We start from the raw sequence: 17,556 nt of genomic DNA, 5'->3' as shown, positions 1-17,556 counted from the left end.
ATCTGCTCTACTTCAAAGTGAGTAGTGATGCCATCTGAGAAAAGATATGGTGTCATATGAAGAGAGGAAGTCGTTCTTTCATTTTGTAAGTCATTTTCTTAGGTTGGAAAAACTCCCTGCTCTCCCACCTCCCCCCGCCGCCCCCCAAAAAAGGTGAATTTTCTGGAGGAAGCGATTATTGTTCATTGGAAACAAAACAAACAGGCATGTGCCTCCTTAGTGAATTTTGTTTTCCAGTCACACAAAAGGCAGAGGAGGCGCCGAAAGCAAGAAACCATTTCCTCCAATTAATGAAGTTCTAGAACCTAGGTGAAGTTCGGTGGGGTAAGGTCCAGAGCCGATGACCAAGAAAGAACTCTTGAGACATCCTTGGTGCAAAATAGTGTTTTATTAAAGCAGGGGGACAGGACCCGTGGGCAGAAAGAGCTGCTGCCCTGCTATCCTGAGGAGTGGCTGATTATATACACAGGAGTTGGGTAGGTGAGGACAAAGGGGCTGTTTAGAAGACTGTCAGGATACTGGAGACCTGGTTATTGTCAAGCCAAGGCTGTTCTTACCTCTAATGAGGCACTAACATGAAGACAGTTGGGAGTTTCCTGGTGGAATGTCACATTCCTCCCATCAAGCGTCCTTGTCAATGAGCTTTAGGTTTAGAAGAAATTTAACTTTATTTATATTTCCTTTCATCTCAGCCTCCTTCCATTTTATGGAGGGGAGGGCGGTGTCAGGGTTTTAGGAACTGAGTTGCTTGTCTCTGGAAGTTAGGCTATTGCTAAGATAGCTTCTTCGTTGTTAATCACTAGGACATTTGTAAACCAGGGGAGACTCCTGTCTTGCAGGATTGTGATCTCTACAAGTTAACTATTTGTTTTCCCTTTAGGGCAGCCAGGAGTGCCTGAGGGATGTCACACATGTCCCCGAGGTGGGGGGGAGAAGGGGTGTAAGGTGCCAGCTTTGCTTTGTCCTCAGCCAGCCTTCTGCTCCCTCCTCACAACCATTCAGTTGTAAAAGTCATTTTGGCAGGTAGCCGTTACCCCAAGAGCTGTGAACTCTGGTCCTTTATAAAGGACCAACAAATCACCAGAGATGTCTTGAACAGGAAGAGTATGTTTGTGTCTGGGCACAACGTAATCTTTTTGTAGTAAGCATGAATGCACAGGGTTAAAATGTGGTCTTTGTTTGGCTCACTAATTGAATCTTTACATGTTGATTCTTTCAGCAAACCTGGAGCATCTCTAGGTGACAGGCATTCCTTTAGGTGCTGCTGATAAAAAAAAAAATTATCAAGTGTCAGAATCATCCCAATAAAAAGCTGAGGGCCGGAAAGAGATCCATATGATATGAAATGCTGCCGGGGGTCAAAGAAACAGCTCAGTGTTTCCATCGAGGAGCACGTGATAGGGATAGCAGACGGCAGCAGAAGCCCGATTGACCCAGCATGGATCATGCAGACACTTTCCACACTTGATCTAAGTGAGGTCTCACAGCAGCTGCAGGACAATGTTGACTGTATTGTCACTGTATTTACTGATGTGTGTATTGGCTCCAGGAGAGGAGAAGCAACTTGCTTGGAGGGACTAGTATCAGGGCCAAAGCAGGATTCTAAGCTACCTTTGTTATTCTTACAAAGATGATTTTTTTTTAAGGTTTTATTTATTTATTTGATAGAGAGGGGGAGCAGCAGACGGAGAGGGAGAAACAGACTCCCCGTGGAGCAGGGAGCCTGATGTGGGGCTCCATCCCAGGACCCCGGGATCATGACCTGAGCCAAAGGCAGGCCCTTCACTGACTGAGCCACCCAGGTGCCCCACTTACACAGATTGTTATGAAGGAACATATTTTATTTTAATTCACTACCCTGGGGTTTAAAATTATCTCTCAGGAAGGAGCTCTTGTTGATGTAGTTTTTAGCTCAGGTCCCTTTTTTCATCATAAGTGTTTTTTTGTTTAATTAGAGAGTTACTGAATCACATGGAGATGATAAATAATTGATAGTTTTGAAGCAAGTAAACGAGGCCAAAGGTAAAGCAGTTTAGTAGCATAAAAGCTTGTCTTGTATTCTTTTTCTCTCAGCACCTTTATCCTCACAACCGCTTGACTGGACTTAAAAGACATATGAGCAATAAGGAGGGAAAAAAATTCTACAATTCTGTTCTTCTCTCATACAAGGCATACGCATGGACGGCAGAGGTCTTGCTACCCTCTGTAGTAATGAACTTGTGTTTCAAATTCCTTTGTTGTGGAGTACTATAGGTACATAACTAAGGACAAAATCTGTTCCCTGTATTAATATTTTTTAAAACTCCATTTACGTTCTGAAATACAAGTGTTGTAAATTAGACACCATTTTAATCGACGACACAGCAAACTTTTTTTTTAATGAATTTTACTGTGGTATCCCTCTTAGAAACATTGAAAATTAACTCCCCCTCCCAAATCACTACCATATCTTCAGTTAATATAAAATATGAGTTATTTGTATGGGAAAATATTATTTCTATAAAAGAATACAAGGTGTTTACTATTAAATGCTAGGAAGCCGCTTTGACTAAGAGGGAAGTAAATGTTTGAAGAGGTTCATTGAGAGGGCATTTTAATTATTAACACTAACGTTTGTATAACAGGCTTACTACTTTATTTAAAGTTTTGAGATTTTTTTCTGTGTTAGCTTTCCATTCATTTTAATATTTTAAAACTCTCTACACATCGGGCTACAAACCAAACAGTGGCATCAAATTAAAATGAGTTATTGCTTGTGTGTTTCAGTCATATTTTTGATTCATTCATGTATTTAGTGATTAAAGAGAATTTAATATATTTTAGAATTAATATGGAATTATTGATTTTTTTTTTCCTGTGAGGCTGGTTGCTTTTGTAATCACAACGGCACTGGGCACTGGTCAAAGGACAAGTGGGACCTGAAATCCAACTCATGTTGCATTTGCCTTGGGATGAGGCTGTATCTGCCCAGAGTTTGGGGCAACTTTTAAGAATCTGGTCAAGTCATGGGGTGCCTGGGTGGCTCAGTGGGTTAAGCCTCTGCCTTGGCTCAGGTCATGATCTCAGGGTTCTGGGATGGAGCCCCACATCAGGCTCCCTGTTCCACGGGGAGTCTGTTTCTCCCTCTCCGTCTGCTGCTCCCCCTCTCTATCAAATAAATAAATAAAATCTTTTTAAAAAAAAATCTGGTCAAGTCACAAAAAAGTTGTTAGGTGTTTGTTTTTTTTGGTTTTTTTTTTCCCTGTTTTACGTAAGGGAGCATGTAGGTTCATGGAAACCTTGTTCTAAGAAAAATAAGAGTAGTAAGGCCCCAGGCCTCAGTTTCTTGAGGCTATGGGGTTGGGGGTGGGGATGTGGGTGTGGATGTGGGCTTGTGCGCATGCGCACGTGTGCTTTGGGGGACATGACGAGGGGAGAGGAGCAACTTTCTGCAGAAGGACATTTTAAAAGTTTTCAGAAATAAAAGTATTACATTAGATATTCTTTTCATATTTATTTTATTTTTCAGAAGAGGACTGTCAGAAGGCTCCAGAAAGCAAAGTTTGGCTGTGAAAAACAAAGATCCTTTACCTACACATTTTACAAGCAATGTGCAGAAAGCCATTGATACATACACCTGGTAAGCATGAGCGCACTGCCTGCTTCTGAGTGCAAAATCAAAACATGCTCATAATGAGTATAGGGAGCAAAATCAGTGATTGCATTTCTAAGAGTAAAAAAATAAAAAAAAAGTTTCATTTTTAGTGTAATGAAATCTTACACGGCATTAAGTATTTTAAAATCAGTTTTTAAATCGGCTCAAAGGAGTAAAACCACTTCCAGTTTAATCTCTTCCCAGGAAATGGTCTTTACGTGGCTTACGTTTGTCTCTGCAGTGAATCGGGGTCGTCATTCCCATCAGGCGGCTGCGCCACACCTGCAGGCGCGCACGGCTCTTGGTCAGGGTCTGGGACACGGAGTTCTACCACTGGCGTATCAACTGAGAGGAGCTCCATTTACTCTTGGAGAGATGATGTATGTCTCAGCCTGTTTTACATAATTCTGTGATTACAGCTGATAATGAGGAATTGCTTTCTTACTTTTAAATAATCTTTTTACCAATTTTGAACGCATTACCCATTACATACGCGTTTATCCCTACGAACGTGTTTACATGTCACAACATGGAAAAACTTAAAAATACATATAAGATAAGTAAAAATAAAAATCACTCATAATTGGGGCGCCTGGGTGGCTGAGTGGGTTAAGCCTCTGCCTTGGCTCAGGTCATGATCTCAGGGTTCTGGGATTGAGCCCTGCATCAGGCTCTCTGCTCAGTGGGGAGCCTGTTTCTCCTTCTCTCTGCCTGCCTCTCTGCCTACTTGTGATATCTGTCTGTCAAATAAATAAATAAAATCTTTAAAAAAAAAAACTCATAATTACATAACCCAGAGTCATAGCTATTGATAATTTTGTTTTTTCCCCACTTCCCAGCCCCTTCCTCCTAGTATGTTGTGTATATTCACATAGATATGTGTCATATCTGTGACTGGAAATTCAGGACAGACTTTGACAATGAGCAACTTAAATACAATAGAAAATGTGGAGAAGTAAAAATTGTACAAAAATCACCAAAATTACGGGAATTTCCCCCCAATATTCTAAATTAGATCTCTTACATTCCCCTTTCACCCTGGAAGAAGCTGTTAACTTGAACCCTACTTTTCATTCTCTGTGGGAGTGGGATTCTTAGCTCTGTGGACCTGAGTCTCCAGCTCAGGCTTTCGTTGGGCACTCTGCCAACCGCGGGCTCATGCCTCTTTATCCCCTCAAGCACCCCTGAGAATAGGGACCCAACCTTGGATGCTCTGACTCCTTCAATTTTTTGGTGTGTGTTCTGGTTTCCTTTGCCCTCTTGAAAATGGTTCACCACTTGGAAGGCACCAGTGGGCCCACTTCCTCGGGCAGGGGGCGGGGGAGGATGTGTGTCTAACAGCGGGGCTTCCCACAGCAGCAGGAGGGACCCTGGAAGGTGTCAGCTCCAAACCACTCAGGCTTTTTCCAACAAGGAGGGACTGGCTCAGCTGTGATAAACGGCTCCCCACCCTCTCTCCCGGGTCTGCAGGTAGGAGGAAGGCTGAAGACCATGGCTTCATACCTTCCCGATTCTGCAGTTTTTGCAGTAGATGTGTTTATGTAATTCTCCAGAGAGATTCTTGTGACTTCCATTTATGGAACAACTGAAATGCCTTCAGGCCCTATAATTGCTTTTCATTTAAAAACTTTTTAACTTACTTTTTTGATAGGTAATAGTTGCAAAAAGTATCAAAAGCCAAGAGAGCAAATTGAAAGTCAGCTCTTTTTCTCGCCTCAGCCACCCTGTCCCCTCCCCAGAGGCAAATATTAGTTTTTTACCCGATTTGCCTTTTAGAAGAGATCATTCAATTCCCCTGCTGTCTGCGAATCTGGTATAGTATCAATCTGATGGAAGGTGCAAAACAAAAAAATATTGAGTATCATTCTATGAAAATCAATCCGGTTTGACCATCTTGGATCAGGTGTATCAAAAATGAATGTGCATTTTGTTGCTCTGAGTTGTGGATTAGATTTTAGGTTCACACAACCCTAAAAGAAAATATAGCCAGGGCTCTTCATTAAAAGAAGGGAAATGGCCCTTCATATAAAAGTCATTTTCCTTGGGACACCTGGGTGTCTCAGTTGGTTAGGCGACTGCATTCGGCTCAGGTCATGATCCTGGAGTCCTGGGATCGAGTCCCGCAATGGACTCCCTGCTCAGTGGGGAGTCTGCTTCTCCCTCTGACCCTCCCACTTCTCATGTTCTCTCTGTCTCTCTCTCAGATAAATAAATAAATAATCTTTAAAAAAAAAATAAAAACAAAAGTCATTTTCCTTTTCAATGACATCATCATCAGAAGAAAAGTAAGCTGGTATTTTGCAGCTGTGCTTAAGTGTGTCACGTGTCACGCTGAACTATATGAGGGACTTATGTCTGTGTACACATATACATGTAGATATTGTAGGTATGTGTACATGTGAGTATATAGATGTCTTTCAATATGTGTGCCTTTACCTCTATTTATATCTATATAAAATCTCAAATAAGTCTCATAATGCATGTGGTAGAAATCATCTCTATTTAACAGTTTAAAGAAGCCGAATCTCAACAGTGGGATGTCATTTCCTGGAAGAGTAAAAATTGGGCCCCTGCCATGTCTGACAGCAAAGTCCACGGTCTTGTTATCATGTCGTATTTCTTCTTAGATAAGAGGCACTTTAAATTCGTAAGTGTTGATGATGAAGGTCGTGTTTCTACAACTTTCAGTCTTATAACAAAATGTGCATTTCTATTTCAGGAGTTTGACAAAGCCAATGCACAGAAAGTGCAGCAGTTATTCTGGGAGGTGGAGGAAATGTTATTTGAAGGGAAAGTAAGCCCTCAGACTCAGAATCTCGTGGCTGAATGCAGTGAGTGGGCAAGAAGATCCCTCCATCTGAGGTAGGGAAGTTCACAGTAACTCTCTGAGATGGGTTCTGGAACCACCCACTCTTGGCCTCTTCAATACAATCAGTATATTTTGACTGAAAGCAATTGCCCAGTCAAAATACGTATCCAGGTCACATGTCTTTACTAAGAAAGCACAGCCTTTGAAATGGTGTGTGAGGAAATACTGGGACATTCCAGGTACCCAAGTGCGTCTTAACTCATGAAAAGCAAATCTAGCTCATTTTCAAAAAGGCATTACGTACATAACAAATACAAGAGGGGTAGAAGTGATCCTTTACCTTCACATTCACCTAGTAGGTGAGCAACTCATCAGTCTTCAGAGCTGAGGACCGTACTCAATCGGGGCCGGAGTTGGAGGAGAAACAGAGTAACTATTTGCTAAATGAATGGATAGATGAATTTTCTAACTAACCAAGATTCCTTATGTAGGAAGGATCACTTATTTTTTTTAATCCGTCTGGGATTTTATGTATGTATAATGCAATTATTTATTTGTTGTTACCATTTTTTTTAATTTATCTTTTTTCAATAGGCTCCATGCCCAGTGAGGAGCCCAGTGCAGGGCTTGAACTCATGACCTTGAGACCAAGACCTGAGCTGAGATCAAGAGTTGGACCTTTAACTGATCCAGGCGCCCCAGGATCACTTACTTTTTTCATATCAAAGATGGAGAACATAGACTGGGTCTGAAGGAGAGCTTTTCCTCTTTCAGTGATTTGGCCAAACCCACTTAGGAGAAAAATCCATCTCCATTATCAGAAGTTCCTCTGGATTGCATCGGGGGAGCATAGGTTAGAGTCCTCATACAAATGTAGGTGGATATTCTGGTTACTTCAACTAGGCAACTTAAAAAAAATCTTGACTAAGTTGTCAAATCTTTCTATTCAGTCCTTCACAAGCCCCCTGTCTTGAAGAGTCTAATACATCCACCCCATATTGATTGTGGATGCTTACTTTTCTAGGCATGGGGCACTTACCCAAAAGCCAGGAGCTCAGACCTGCTCCTGTCCCTCTTGTCTTATATAGTTAAGATAAAAATTAAGGAGAGGAGGGTGGAAATAGAAAAGACTGCAAGGAGGGGCGCCTGCGTGGCTCAGTCAGTTAAGGTCTGCCTTCAGCTCAGGTCACGATCCAGGATCCTGGGATCAAGTCCTGCATTGGGCTCCCTGCTCAGCGGGGAGTCTGATTCTCCCTCTCCCTCTGCTCCTCCCCTCTGCTCACGCTCGCTTGCTCTCTCTCAAATAAATAAATAAAATGTAAAATTTTAAAAAAAGAAAAGACCAAGGAATATATGCCAGGTATATATATTTGTATAGTTTTATTCATGATGTAAATATTAGTTAACATAGAGAAGCTCCTGTGCACCCAGCATTACCCTCGGTGTCCGAATCTGATACACATTATCTCCAAACCACTCATCAGTTCCCGAGGTAACTATTGCTTTATGTCATATACAAACAACAAACACATGAAATCAGTAGCTGAGAGAGCCTGAGAACTTTGCTTCAGATCTCTTCGTCAGTAGCAAGAACAGCCTGTCCCTCTCCCTCAAACCTGTGCTGTCTCTTTGACACCATTGCGCTTCTCACAAACCAGTCTGTTCCGTATCACTTTATACATGTGCCTTCGAAATATTGTATCATCTGACTTCCAGCGTTGCAAAGAGTTTTTCCTTTTTCCAACCAAAAATATGAGTAAGTTCCTTTTTTTCTTCTTTTTGTACCTTGCAGAGTATTAGGAAGACAGCTCATCGTGCCAACTGATGAAGGGTTCCAGCATTTCCAGGGCAGCGAGCCTAGTGTCGTGGTCCACAAACCCTTCTCAGATGCCTGTGGACACAACCACAGCAGAGAGTAGGTTCCTATAAGTTACTTTTGAAAGTATTTTTAATTTCATTTTAGTTATACTTTTTTTTTTCATGTCTATCTTAGCCATGAGCCTTGGTTCCACTGGCTCAGAAGCTCAGATTTCAGTGAAGGGCAGGTACAGAGCATTTGTTCCCCAAAATGCTTCCGATTCTAGATCATTGATGATGATGGTGATGATGATGATGGAGAGTGTATGTAATACAGCTAACAAGGAAGTTAAGTTCTGAATGTTTGTTTCAAAGACTCTGAAAGGTGGGCCAGATGCAAAATGAAAACCTGACCCCTTGTGATCCATCCTAGGCTCCAATACGATAGCGCAAGAAATAAAGCTCTATCGCATTTTCTTTTGCTCACCAACAGATTTTGATAAATCCCTCTATGCCAGACACACATATCTAGGGCTGTGCCAAGATATCATCTTATTACAGGAAAGGGATGCAAACTCATAGAGTAACTTAAGCTTTTAAGAGGCCCTTAAAATTTTTTAATGTTGCCCATGTTAAAATGTCGCTTTGAAGGATACGATTTTATCAAATGTAATAAACAATGATTTTTTTTTATTTGGCCTGGGATTCTGTACTGTATTTAAAGACTCACCCAAATCATGCAAGCAATGTATTTTGATGTTCACGGAGGATCTGCTTTTCCCCACAGGTTGTGTGTCTCTGGTTCTCAAATACTCCCTGCGGCGTGCTCAGCCCTTGCCCTGCCAGGCCCCGATGGCCCAGGGGTTGCTGACCTGAAGGCAGGCTCACCCCTGCAAGAAGAAGTTTATGATGTAGATGGAAAGATTGAAGAATATTTTGCTTTTGACAGAAAAGAGGAGTAAATAGAATTTATTTGACATTGACTTAGTGCAATACTATTAATTTACTTGGAATGTCTTTTGATTATATGCTCATTTAGTGTTTAATGATTTTTTAATTGCCCCAAAGATTTTCCATTCTTCTGAGAGTAATACACCCCCAGAAGCTCGTAGATTCCTAGCAAGTTAGGTCTGTGCTAGATCAGTGCTTCCTTTTTTTTTCTTTTTCTTTTTTTTTGACAACATGGCACAGCTAGAAAACAAAAATTGTATTCAGCATGTTGGTGAAAGCGGACAAGGTTCCTGGTCGCCTTCATTCCCTGAGGAGACTCAGGCTGCTGCCTAGAAGGTCAAAGGTCTAGGAAGGCCCAGTCTCTGCACTAAATACAGAGACTTCAATTGGTTTTTGATAAAAGCTACAAAAACTGAATAATAAAAAGTTGCCTGTGATGGAAAACGGGTACATTGGAAAGTAACAATGTGCTGTTTTAAAAAGAAAGTTATGTTTATACAGTGTAATACACATGGGCATGCATATTAGTGAGGTAAAGAAGTAGATAGCACTGTTTTAACTTTAACCATTGATACTTTTAGTAATTACAGTGGCTTTTGTTCTTAGTGACGACGAACGTCTTGAACAAAAATCCCCTCACCGCCATAGGATGTGGTGGAAGCACGGACTTCCGCCCATTTCTCCTCACGACTGTATCAAAGATGCGGTGGCCGCGGAAGTGTTTGATGGCGTCTGGAAAAGTGTGGTAGAGATATTGGAAGAGCTGATTCGAAAAAAATGGGAAGTTACGCTCACAGGTACTATTTGCAGCATTCAGCCCTAACAAAAAGAAAAAAAAAGAAGAAAAAAAGACTCTTCTTGCTCAGTTTTGTGTGGCCACCCAGCTTGTACCTAGGGTATGATCGGGTGAGAGGTGAAGCAGGTTTTTTTCCCTTATTCAGAAATGATCTTTAATCCCTTGAAAAAGGACATTGTTATCTTTTGAATTATAAAAATAATATATATGCACTTTGGAACAATGACAGAAATGCACAAGAAAGAAGCTTAAAGTTACTTTTTAAAAATCTCTAAGTTAGGGCCACCTGGGTGGCTCAGTGGGTTAAAGCCTCTGCCTCCGGCTTGGGTCATGATCCCAGGGTCCTGGGATCGAGCCCTACATCGGGCTCTCTGCTCGGCGGGGATCCTGCTTCCCTCCTCTCTCTCTTCCTGTTTCTCTGCCTACTTGTGATTTCTGTCTGTCAAATAAATGAATAAAATCTTAAAAAAAAATCTCTAAATTATAGGATAACTTCTCTAATGATGGGAGTTTGGTTTTTAATTGTTGATGACATCTGTAAAGCAAAACAGAAACATAGGTAATTTAATAATCACTTCATTTAACCTTATAAAGTGTTCTCTTAACTACTTGAAGTTGAGAAGAAACAAATCCTAGAAATGTCCATATGGCTAATGTCACAGAATCCATTTGTACAATAGGGTACTCCTCATATTAACTTAAAGATATTCTTTTTCCAACTGAAAGGATTGGGATATGATAAAATACCAAGAATTGTTCTTGCCCCCGTGTATAATCCCTAGCTCTCTACCCACCACTGAAATGATAGACGTGTGTGTGGAAGGCCTCACGTCAGCGAATGGCTCTGTGGGGTCTCTGTTCTCTGTGGGGTTCAGCGGCCATAGCAGACTTACCGTAACTGAAAAACTGAGATTCTCTTTGAACAGTGACTTTTAAGTACATATATTCGATAACGTGTTTCCTAATAATACTGATGTTTTTTTGTTTGTTTTTGTTTTTTTTTTTTTTTTGGTGACACAGAAGGAAAGAAACAGAAAGAAAAATTGAAAGTAGCTGAGAAGAAATCTCCACTGATACTCATGTCCCGTGTTAACACTGATGCACCCAGTGTCCCCCCAGGCAGAAGCTCTGAAACTCGAAGCGTATCCCTGGCTTCTCACCTCAATCCACCTCAGGTAGAGGCTTACCGACCAGTATCTCTCTTTCCTTCAGTATCTTTATCTCTGGCCGGTTTTGTCCAAGTGCTATTCTGTTATCGAATATTTGGTTCCATTTGTCAATTAGGCCAAGATTTAAAAAATACTCTTTTCATGGAGTGAATAACATCACCATATTCTATAATACACGATAGACACTCAGATTTGACACTTCTGACCTACTTGGAGCTGTGGAGATGTTTCCATATTTTTTAAGAGAAAAAAAAAATGCTTTTCTCAAAATTTCTAGCCAATTTGAAGGTTGTAGAGTTCTCCAGTCTTCCCACCAAAATGATAAAAAATAAGATAAAGTAAGTCGATGAGAATATGTTGGGCTCATCCCACATTTATTGAGTTGATATTTAAAGTGCACTGTATTAGGTATTTTGAGGAGATATATAGCTGAACAAGGCATGGTCCCCATTCTTGTCAAAGGAAAGGTATAACACAAGTCCCAGGCAATACATTGTGTGAGTCATGTGCCAAACAAGGCCTCAGGAGAATCAAGGAGAGAATGAGTCATCCTGACTAGGGCTTGAATGTTGATCTTTTAGGTTGGAGGTGAACATTGAGCAGAAATGTGAAGAAATGAGTAGGTCTTGCATGGGTAGGAAGTCTGCGTGGGTCATTTCAGGCCGGGCAGAGGTATGGAGGAATGAAGGGGGGCACGTTTGGAGAGCAGTGATTGGGCGGAGTGGGGTTAGAGGCGAGGACGCTGGGATCAGCAGGGGCATTGTACCAAGACCACGGCACTGAGAGTCAGGAACCGATGGGGGGATTATGGTGGACATGTTTAGCTTTTCTAATGTTGAGTTTCCTTTATCTAGAGAATGATGTGCAAGGTACTGTGGCGAGAATAGAATCATATGAATGGGTGAGAGCTCCTAACACAGAACCTGGTACATGCTAGGCATGCAGTACATTTTTCTTGACTTGCTTCCTTAGTCAAAGATCTGGTGGAGGGTGAAGCTGGAAAGGCTGAGCTTGTTCATGGGAGACCTTCGGTAGTGCTAAGGAGCTTAGACTATGTATCGCACAGCTCGTCTTATATGGGGGAACAGAGCAAAAGGTTAAGACGGGATTCCTGGTCTTGAGATTCATGCAGTTTAGCTGGAGGGAGTCAAGCCATGCGAAATGCTATGACACACGTGTGCACACAGGCAACATGAGGCAGTCAGTAGATCGTAGAGCGGATGACAGTTTGAGCTGTACGACTACAAGTATAGGGTCTGACGTCACAATTTCTTAGCTCTGTGATCCGAATCAAAGCCTTCATCTCATTATTTCTGGGATATGTGAGTCAGGAAGCCGTGAGAAGGAAAGGAAATAAGACATATGGTGCAACACGTCGTGTAGAGGAAGCACTCAGTAAGTGTTCGCTTTCATCGTAAGCAGATGTGAATTGTATGTCCCATCCTATCCTATCCTATCCTATCGCATATTGTAATTTGATGTCCTTTACCTCATATTTGCCATGGGGCTCAGGGGAAAAGCAGCATACCTCCATAAAGTAGAGTGAAACATGAACTAAATCCTAAATGATAGGTAAGACTTAGTAAGGCTGAAAAGAAAAGGGAAGATTTTCAAGGCAGAGGCAAAAATATGCACCTAACAAAGGAGCAAACAGATGCTCTTTGCAAGACTGGAAGAACACAGAACACTGTGTGAGGTCCAGGGGGCAGAAGCTTAAAATAGAAACGCCTCATGGGATTGTTTTACTCTGTAGCGTAAGGGCTTTACAGTAAACCTTCTTTGCTTCTGCTGTTCCAAATAAACCTTCAGAGCTGCTACCATTGATTGTATGTTTTGGACTTTTTAAACTGCTCAGGCAGGTTCAACAGTGTTTCCCACTTTGCATGTTCAAATATGCAGTATGAATCGTAAAAGAATGGGCAACTGATCACAACATGGGAAAGAACCTTAAGTATTAGGCAATTTAAGTAAACTTGAGAAATATGGACATTTTTAAATCTAAAGGGCTTTCTACAAGTGTTTTCTTTTTATAGCTTTGAATGGGTTTTGAAGATTTTTTTATAGCTAATTTGTTGTTTTTCATTTGGATCAATGTTAAGAGAAAAAGAATGGGCAAAAAAGTTGGAATTAAAAATGAAATATTATTAGAGCCTGTTTTGAAATAGTCAAAGCATCCTAGCGATAATTACAACAGGTCTTACTTTATTCCTTTAACATTTTTTCTAACATTCATCATGGGGGAAATGTGATTGTGGTTGCTACATCTATTCTCCAACTAGAATATGATCCTAGTTTCAGAAATCCTGTTTCCTTGAATCTCCCATGCAAGTACTAACCAGGCCTGACCCTGCTTAGCTTCTGAGATCAGACGAGATTGGGCACCTTCAGGGTGGTATGACTGTAGACTGTTTCCCTGAATCTAAATGTTGTTTTCCACCCCAGTTGGCCATATCGTTGGACCAGATAGGGAAATCAGGATTACTTACCCTCTCTTCATGCTTCCACCAGTATTATCTAATTTAATTCTCATATGAAGTATGTGTCCTTATCCTCAACTTAAAGATTAGGGAATTAAGACTCCAGGAACAAAGTCATCTTTCCAAGACCACCTAACAGGAAGCAGTTAGAACTGGAATTCAAATGTAAGCCTTAGAGATCTGGTGTTTGGGTTTTTTCCAGGCTGTTGTGCATTTCCCAAGGCAGCTACGTGGGGCCAGTTATGAAGGCTGGGGTAGGAGAAGAGGTCCAAAGCAACAGCCAACTTAGGAGCTAGGGTAGCCTTTCTTTGCCTCTCCAGATTCTCCCTCTACCTTCCTCCCCCCGGTGTCTCTGGAGGCTGGTGCATGCAAGCTATAGGAAGGATTCCCTTGCCCTGCAGCTCTTAGAGCTCAGAGCAGGGGAGGAGAATGGCAGGACCCTGTTTATTCCTGGCCTCTTGGCCAGGTCACAGCATTTGGTGGCATTTTCCCAACCAGTTAGCCTGTCCAGATTCCAGAAACTTCTCCCTCACGTTTGGCCTTCTAGGTCTGCTTGTGGTAATATGTCTCTACTATTATGTAGTTATATTGCTTGGGGGAATTAAGCCAGTCCCTGTTAATTTGTCTTCCCACATCTTTATAAAATATGCGTGTTACATTTTTTTTCCTCAAATTAGTCAGTAGGAGTGTACCATTTTTTTTCCTCCTAATTCCTGACAGGCACCCATAGTCACAATAGCACTGGGTGCTTTTTAATTTGTATTGTTTTTACTTTTCTCAGATTCATCGCTTCTCCAACAATTTTTATAGTGATTTGAGTGGTGTGATGACAATTCAAGCAAAGCCATTACAGCAGAGACCTAGAACACAGTACGTATAAGGAATGATTACCTGCCTCTTCTGCAGGCTGGATACTCCTGAGCCCTGAAGACTACAGAGCTTGTGGGATATGGAGCATCCTGGTTAACCCCATATGAGCTAGGTGCACCTGAGCCCATTAGGGAAGGAGAAAGCCACATGTGAGAATGAAGACACACCATTCTAATATCAACCACAAAATGATCACCATTAGGTTAGGGCAGATAGATAAGGGGAAGAGAGCTGTGAGTTCTTAATCTTGTGGGTTATACTATAGGATTACAATCAGTGAGAACCTTAGACTTCTTTCCCCCTGCGGCAGATTCTTCATTGAAACAGAAATTGAATTGGAAATGATAGTCTGTCCATTCATTCAACTGATGTTTATTGAGCCAGGCGCTGTTCTAGATGATGCCTGGTCATGGACACAAGTTCTCCTAATGCTGACATCTGAGTAATCAGCTTGACTTCCACCCCCCAGGAATGAGCAAGAGGACAGATCCTTGGGTGCAGGGCCCAGTGCCCTTTCTTTGGCACGGCACCGCCTGGGCAGAACCTCTGATGCTCGAGTGCTCCACACTTCTGAAAGGAAAACACCCGCCTACACGAGGCTGCCTTCTCTTACTGCAGACTCACAGAGGATGAAAACCCCCAATGTGTACAGCGATGAAGTTCTTAGGGGAACAAAACTGTAAGTCCTTTCTCTCTCCTGGTAAACCAGATATCACAGAGGACGGAGAGGCTCACCAGTTAGGGCTTATGGACTCATACGCACAAAGCGTCCTCTGTCAGCTTTTATGTGGCCACTTCCTAAGTAGTTTGTGAATTTGGATATTTCCCATGAGCTGCGTTGTGGTAGTTGAGTTGGCTGTACGCTAAAACATAAAGACAGGTATTATATCCACAGCTGTACCCACAGCCGGGCAGCAAAATGCAGCTGTAATGGTGAGGCCATCTTGAATTGGTATTCAATGGCCTCACTTGTAAAAGGAATAGTTAGCTAATGTTTTCAAATTACATAATTCATTCTTTCTCATTATGAGGTTCAAAACAATTAATGTGCGTAAAATGCTATACTAATAAAAGGGAGGTATGTAACTATTAGTTTTTTGTTTCAAATTTAAATTCTAGTTAGTTAACATGTAGTGTGATATTGGTTTCTGAAGTACCATAACTGTTAATTTTTATCTCTCTCTAGGGCTGTGTTTTGCCCCATGTGGGAGTTTCAAAAAAGCTTTTGACCTTAGGGATCAACTTCAGAACATTGCCTTGTTAGAAAGGAATTTGTCCCCTCGTTTTTTGCAGAATTACGAAAGAGCACGCCAGCTCTCTCACTAATAAGGGTCAGTGTTTATTGGATGCATCTGGTTACCAGCACCAGCTAAGGGAGTCACATTTATTATCTTATTTATTCCCTGCCACAAATCGTTTGAGTTGGTCCTCATAGTATCCCAGGTCCAAGGTAAGGAGACAGAGGCTGAGAGAAGTTGCATAACTTGCCAAAGATGATCCCACCAGGGAGAGGCAGAGCTGGGACTCCCCACCGTGCTGTCCAGCTTTGGAGACCACACCCTGGGGTCCTGGGGCTGCCCCCCTCCCCCCTGCAGGGGTGGAAAGCCTGAGCAGCCATCAGGACTTAACCAGCAACTGGGTTTTTCAGGATGCATTCCACAATGCCAGGCCATGTTTGGTTTTTTGATGCGTCACTGTTCCTTTCACCATCTGGAGCTGATAATTCCAGTGTTATTTGGGATATTCAGGTTGCCCAAGGTTATTTGCTCTGGCAGTTCTTCCAAGAGCTCTCACCTTCTCACTGTGGCCACCTGGGACCCTGACCCCTGCAACCGGTGTCATTAGCACCTCGCTGGCCCTCTTCTCCTCCCCCCAGCCCAGCTGGGCTCCATCGTCAAGCTTTCATCCCAAACCTTTTCTGTTTTCTATTGAAATAAGTCAGATGCCTCCAACTATCTATTCCCTTCATGTTCTGCCCCGTCCCTAACTGTAGACCTGTGTTTTCCAACTTTTTTAAAAATGTTTTTTAAATTATCGCCATACTAAGGAGTCCTTTAAGACTGGTTTTCCTGGGCGCCTGGGCGGCTCAGTGGGTTAAGCCGCTGCCTTCGGCTCAGGTCTTGATCTCAGGGTCCTGGGATGGAGTCCCACATCGGGCTCTCTGCTCTCTGCTTGGCAGGGAGCCTGCTTCCCTCTCTCTTTCTCTCTGCCTGCCTCTCTGCCTACTTGTGATCTCTCTCTCTCTCACTGTCAAATAAATAAAATCTTTAAAAAAAAAAAAAAGACTGGTTTTCCTAATTTCTACCCCACTTGTGGAATTTTAATGCCACAAACATACTGTACAGTCTATGTACTGTTCTTTATATCTGTGTTTTATGCACAAAAAGAATAAGGGTTATTTTTGGTCCCAACAACAACCCATGTTTGCCCCTTGGGGGCAATGTCACTATCTTTGACTCTGCATGACTGTATCTTCCCGTTATTTCTCCTCATCCACCTTGACTGGGGGCAGCCTTATCATCTCTCTGAGCCACAGACCAGCTATGCATGTTCTGACTTTCGGGACTTTGTTCATGCTCTGTCTTTCACTTTTATTAAAATGAGTTTTTTAACTATCAAAGTACAAAAAATTCTCTGTGGAACATTAGAACAATACCAGAAATATGACTAGGTATCAAAGATCCCCTGTATGGCCAACACATAGAAATATAAAAATGATAACTTGGTAGGTTTACTACCAATTTTGTCTATGGTCATGTTTCTTTTCTTTTCTTTCCCTTATTTTTTTTTCTAATACCACATTATCATACTATCGTGGCACTTTTTCATATGATTTTTTCATTTAATTTTATTCATATTTTCCATGTTGTTAAATATTTCTCAAAGCATGATTTTAGTGGCTAGAAAATAACAGGTGGTATGTGATAATCTATTAAGTATTTCCCATTACAGAAACTTTTCTTTCCTTCTGTATTTTCACTATCATAATGTACAGCAAACATCCTTTTTTAAAAAGATTTGATTTCTTTGTTAGAGAGAGTGTACAAAAAGGG

General features: G+C 41.7%; 1 protein-coding gene across 3 annotated transcripts in view; it reads left to right on the top strand.

The window, feature by feature from the left end:
* FAM149A (family with sequence similarity 149 member A) overlaps positions 1 to 17,556 on the top strand; it is a 65,236-nt gene that overhangs the window by 33,371 nt on the left and 14,309 nt on the right. For all 3 annotated transcript variants that reach the window (XM_045998393.1, XM_045998392.1, XM_045998395.1), the window contains exons 2-10: positions 3,509 to 3,619; positions 3,876 to 4,014; positions 6,354 to 6,496; positions 8,236 to 8,358; positions 9,028 to 9,198; positions 9,798 to 9,988; positions 11,008 to 11,162; positions 14,415 to 14,503; positions 14,973 to 15,182. In XM_045998393.1, coding sequence (XP_045854349.1) covers positions 3,509 to 3,619; positions 3,876 to 4,014; positions 6,354 to 6,496; positions 8,236 to 8,358; positions 9,028 to 9,198; positions 9,798 to 9,988; positions 11,008 to 11,162; positions 14,415 to 14,503; positions 14,973 to 15,182 — 1,332 coding nt within the window. The remainder of the gene's footprint in view (positions 1 to 3,508; positions 3,620 to 3,875; positions 4,015 to 6,353; positions 6,497 to 8,235; positions 8,359 to 9,027; positions 9,199 to 9,797; positions 9,989 to 11,007; positions 11,163 to 14,414; positions 14,504 to 14,972; positions 15,183 to 17,556) is intronic.

This window comes from Meles meles, chromosome 2 (genome assembly GCF_922984935.1).
Source record: "Meles meles chromosome 2, mMelMel3.1 paternal haplotype, whole genome shotgun sequence".
NCBI lineage: Eukaryota > Metazoa > Chordata > Mammalia > Carnivora > Mustelidae > Meles > Meles meles.
The sequence above is the reverse complement of the archived record's forward strand: the minus strand, read 5'-3'. Positions and strand labels throughout refer to the sequence as shown.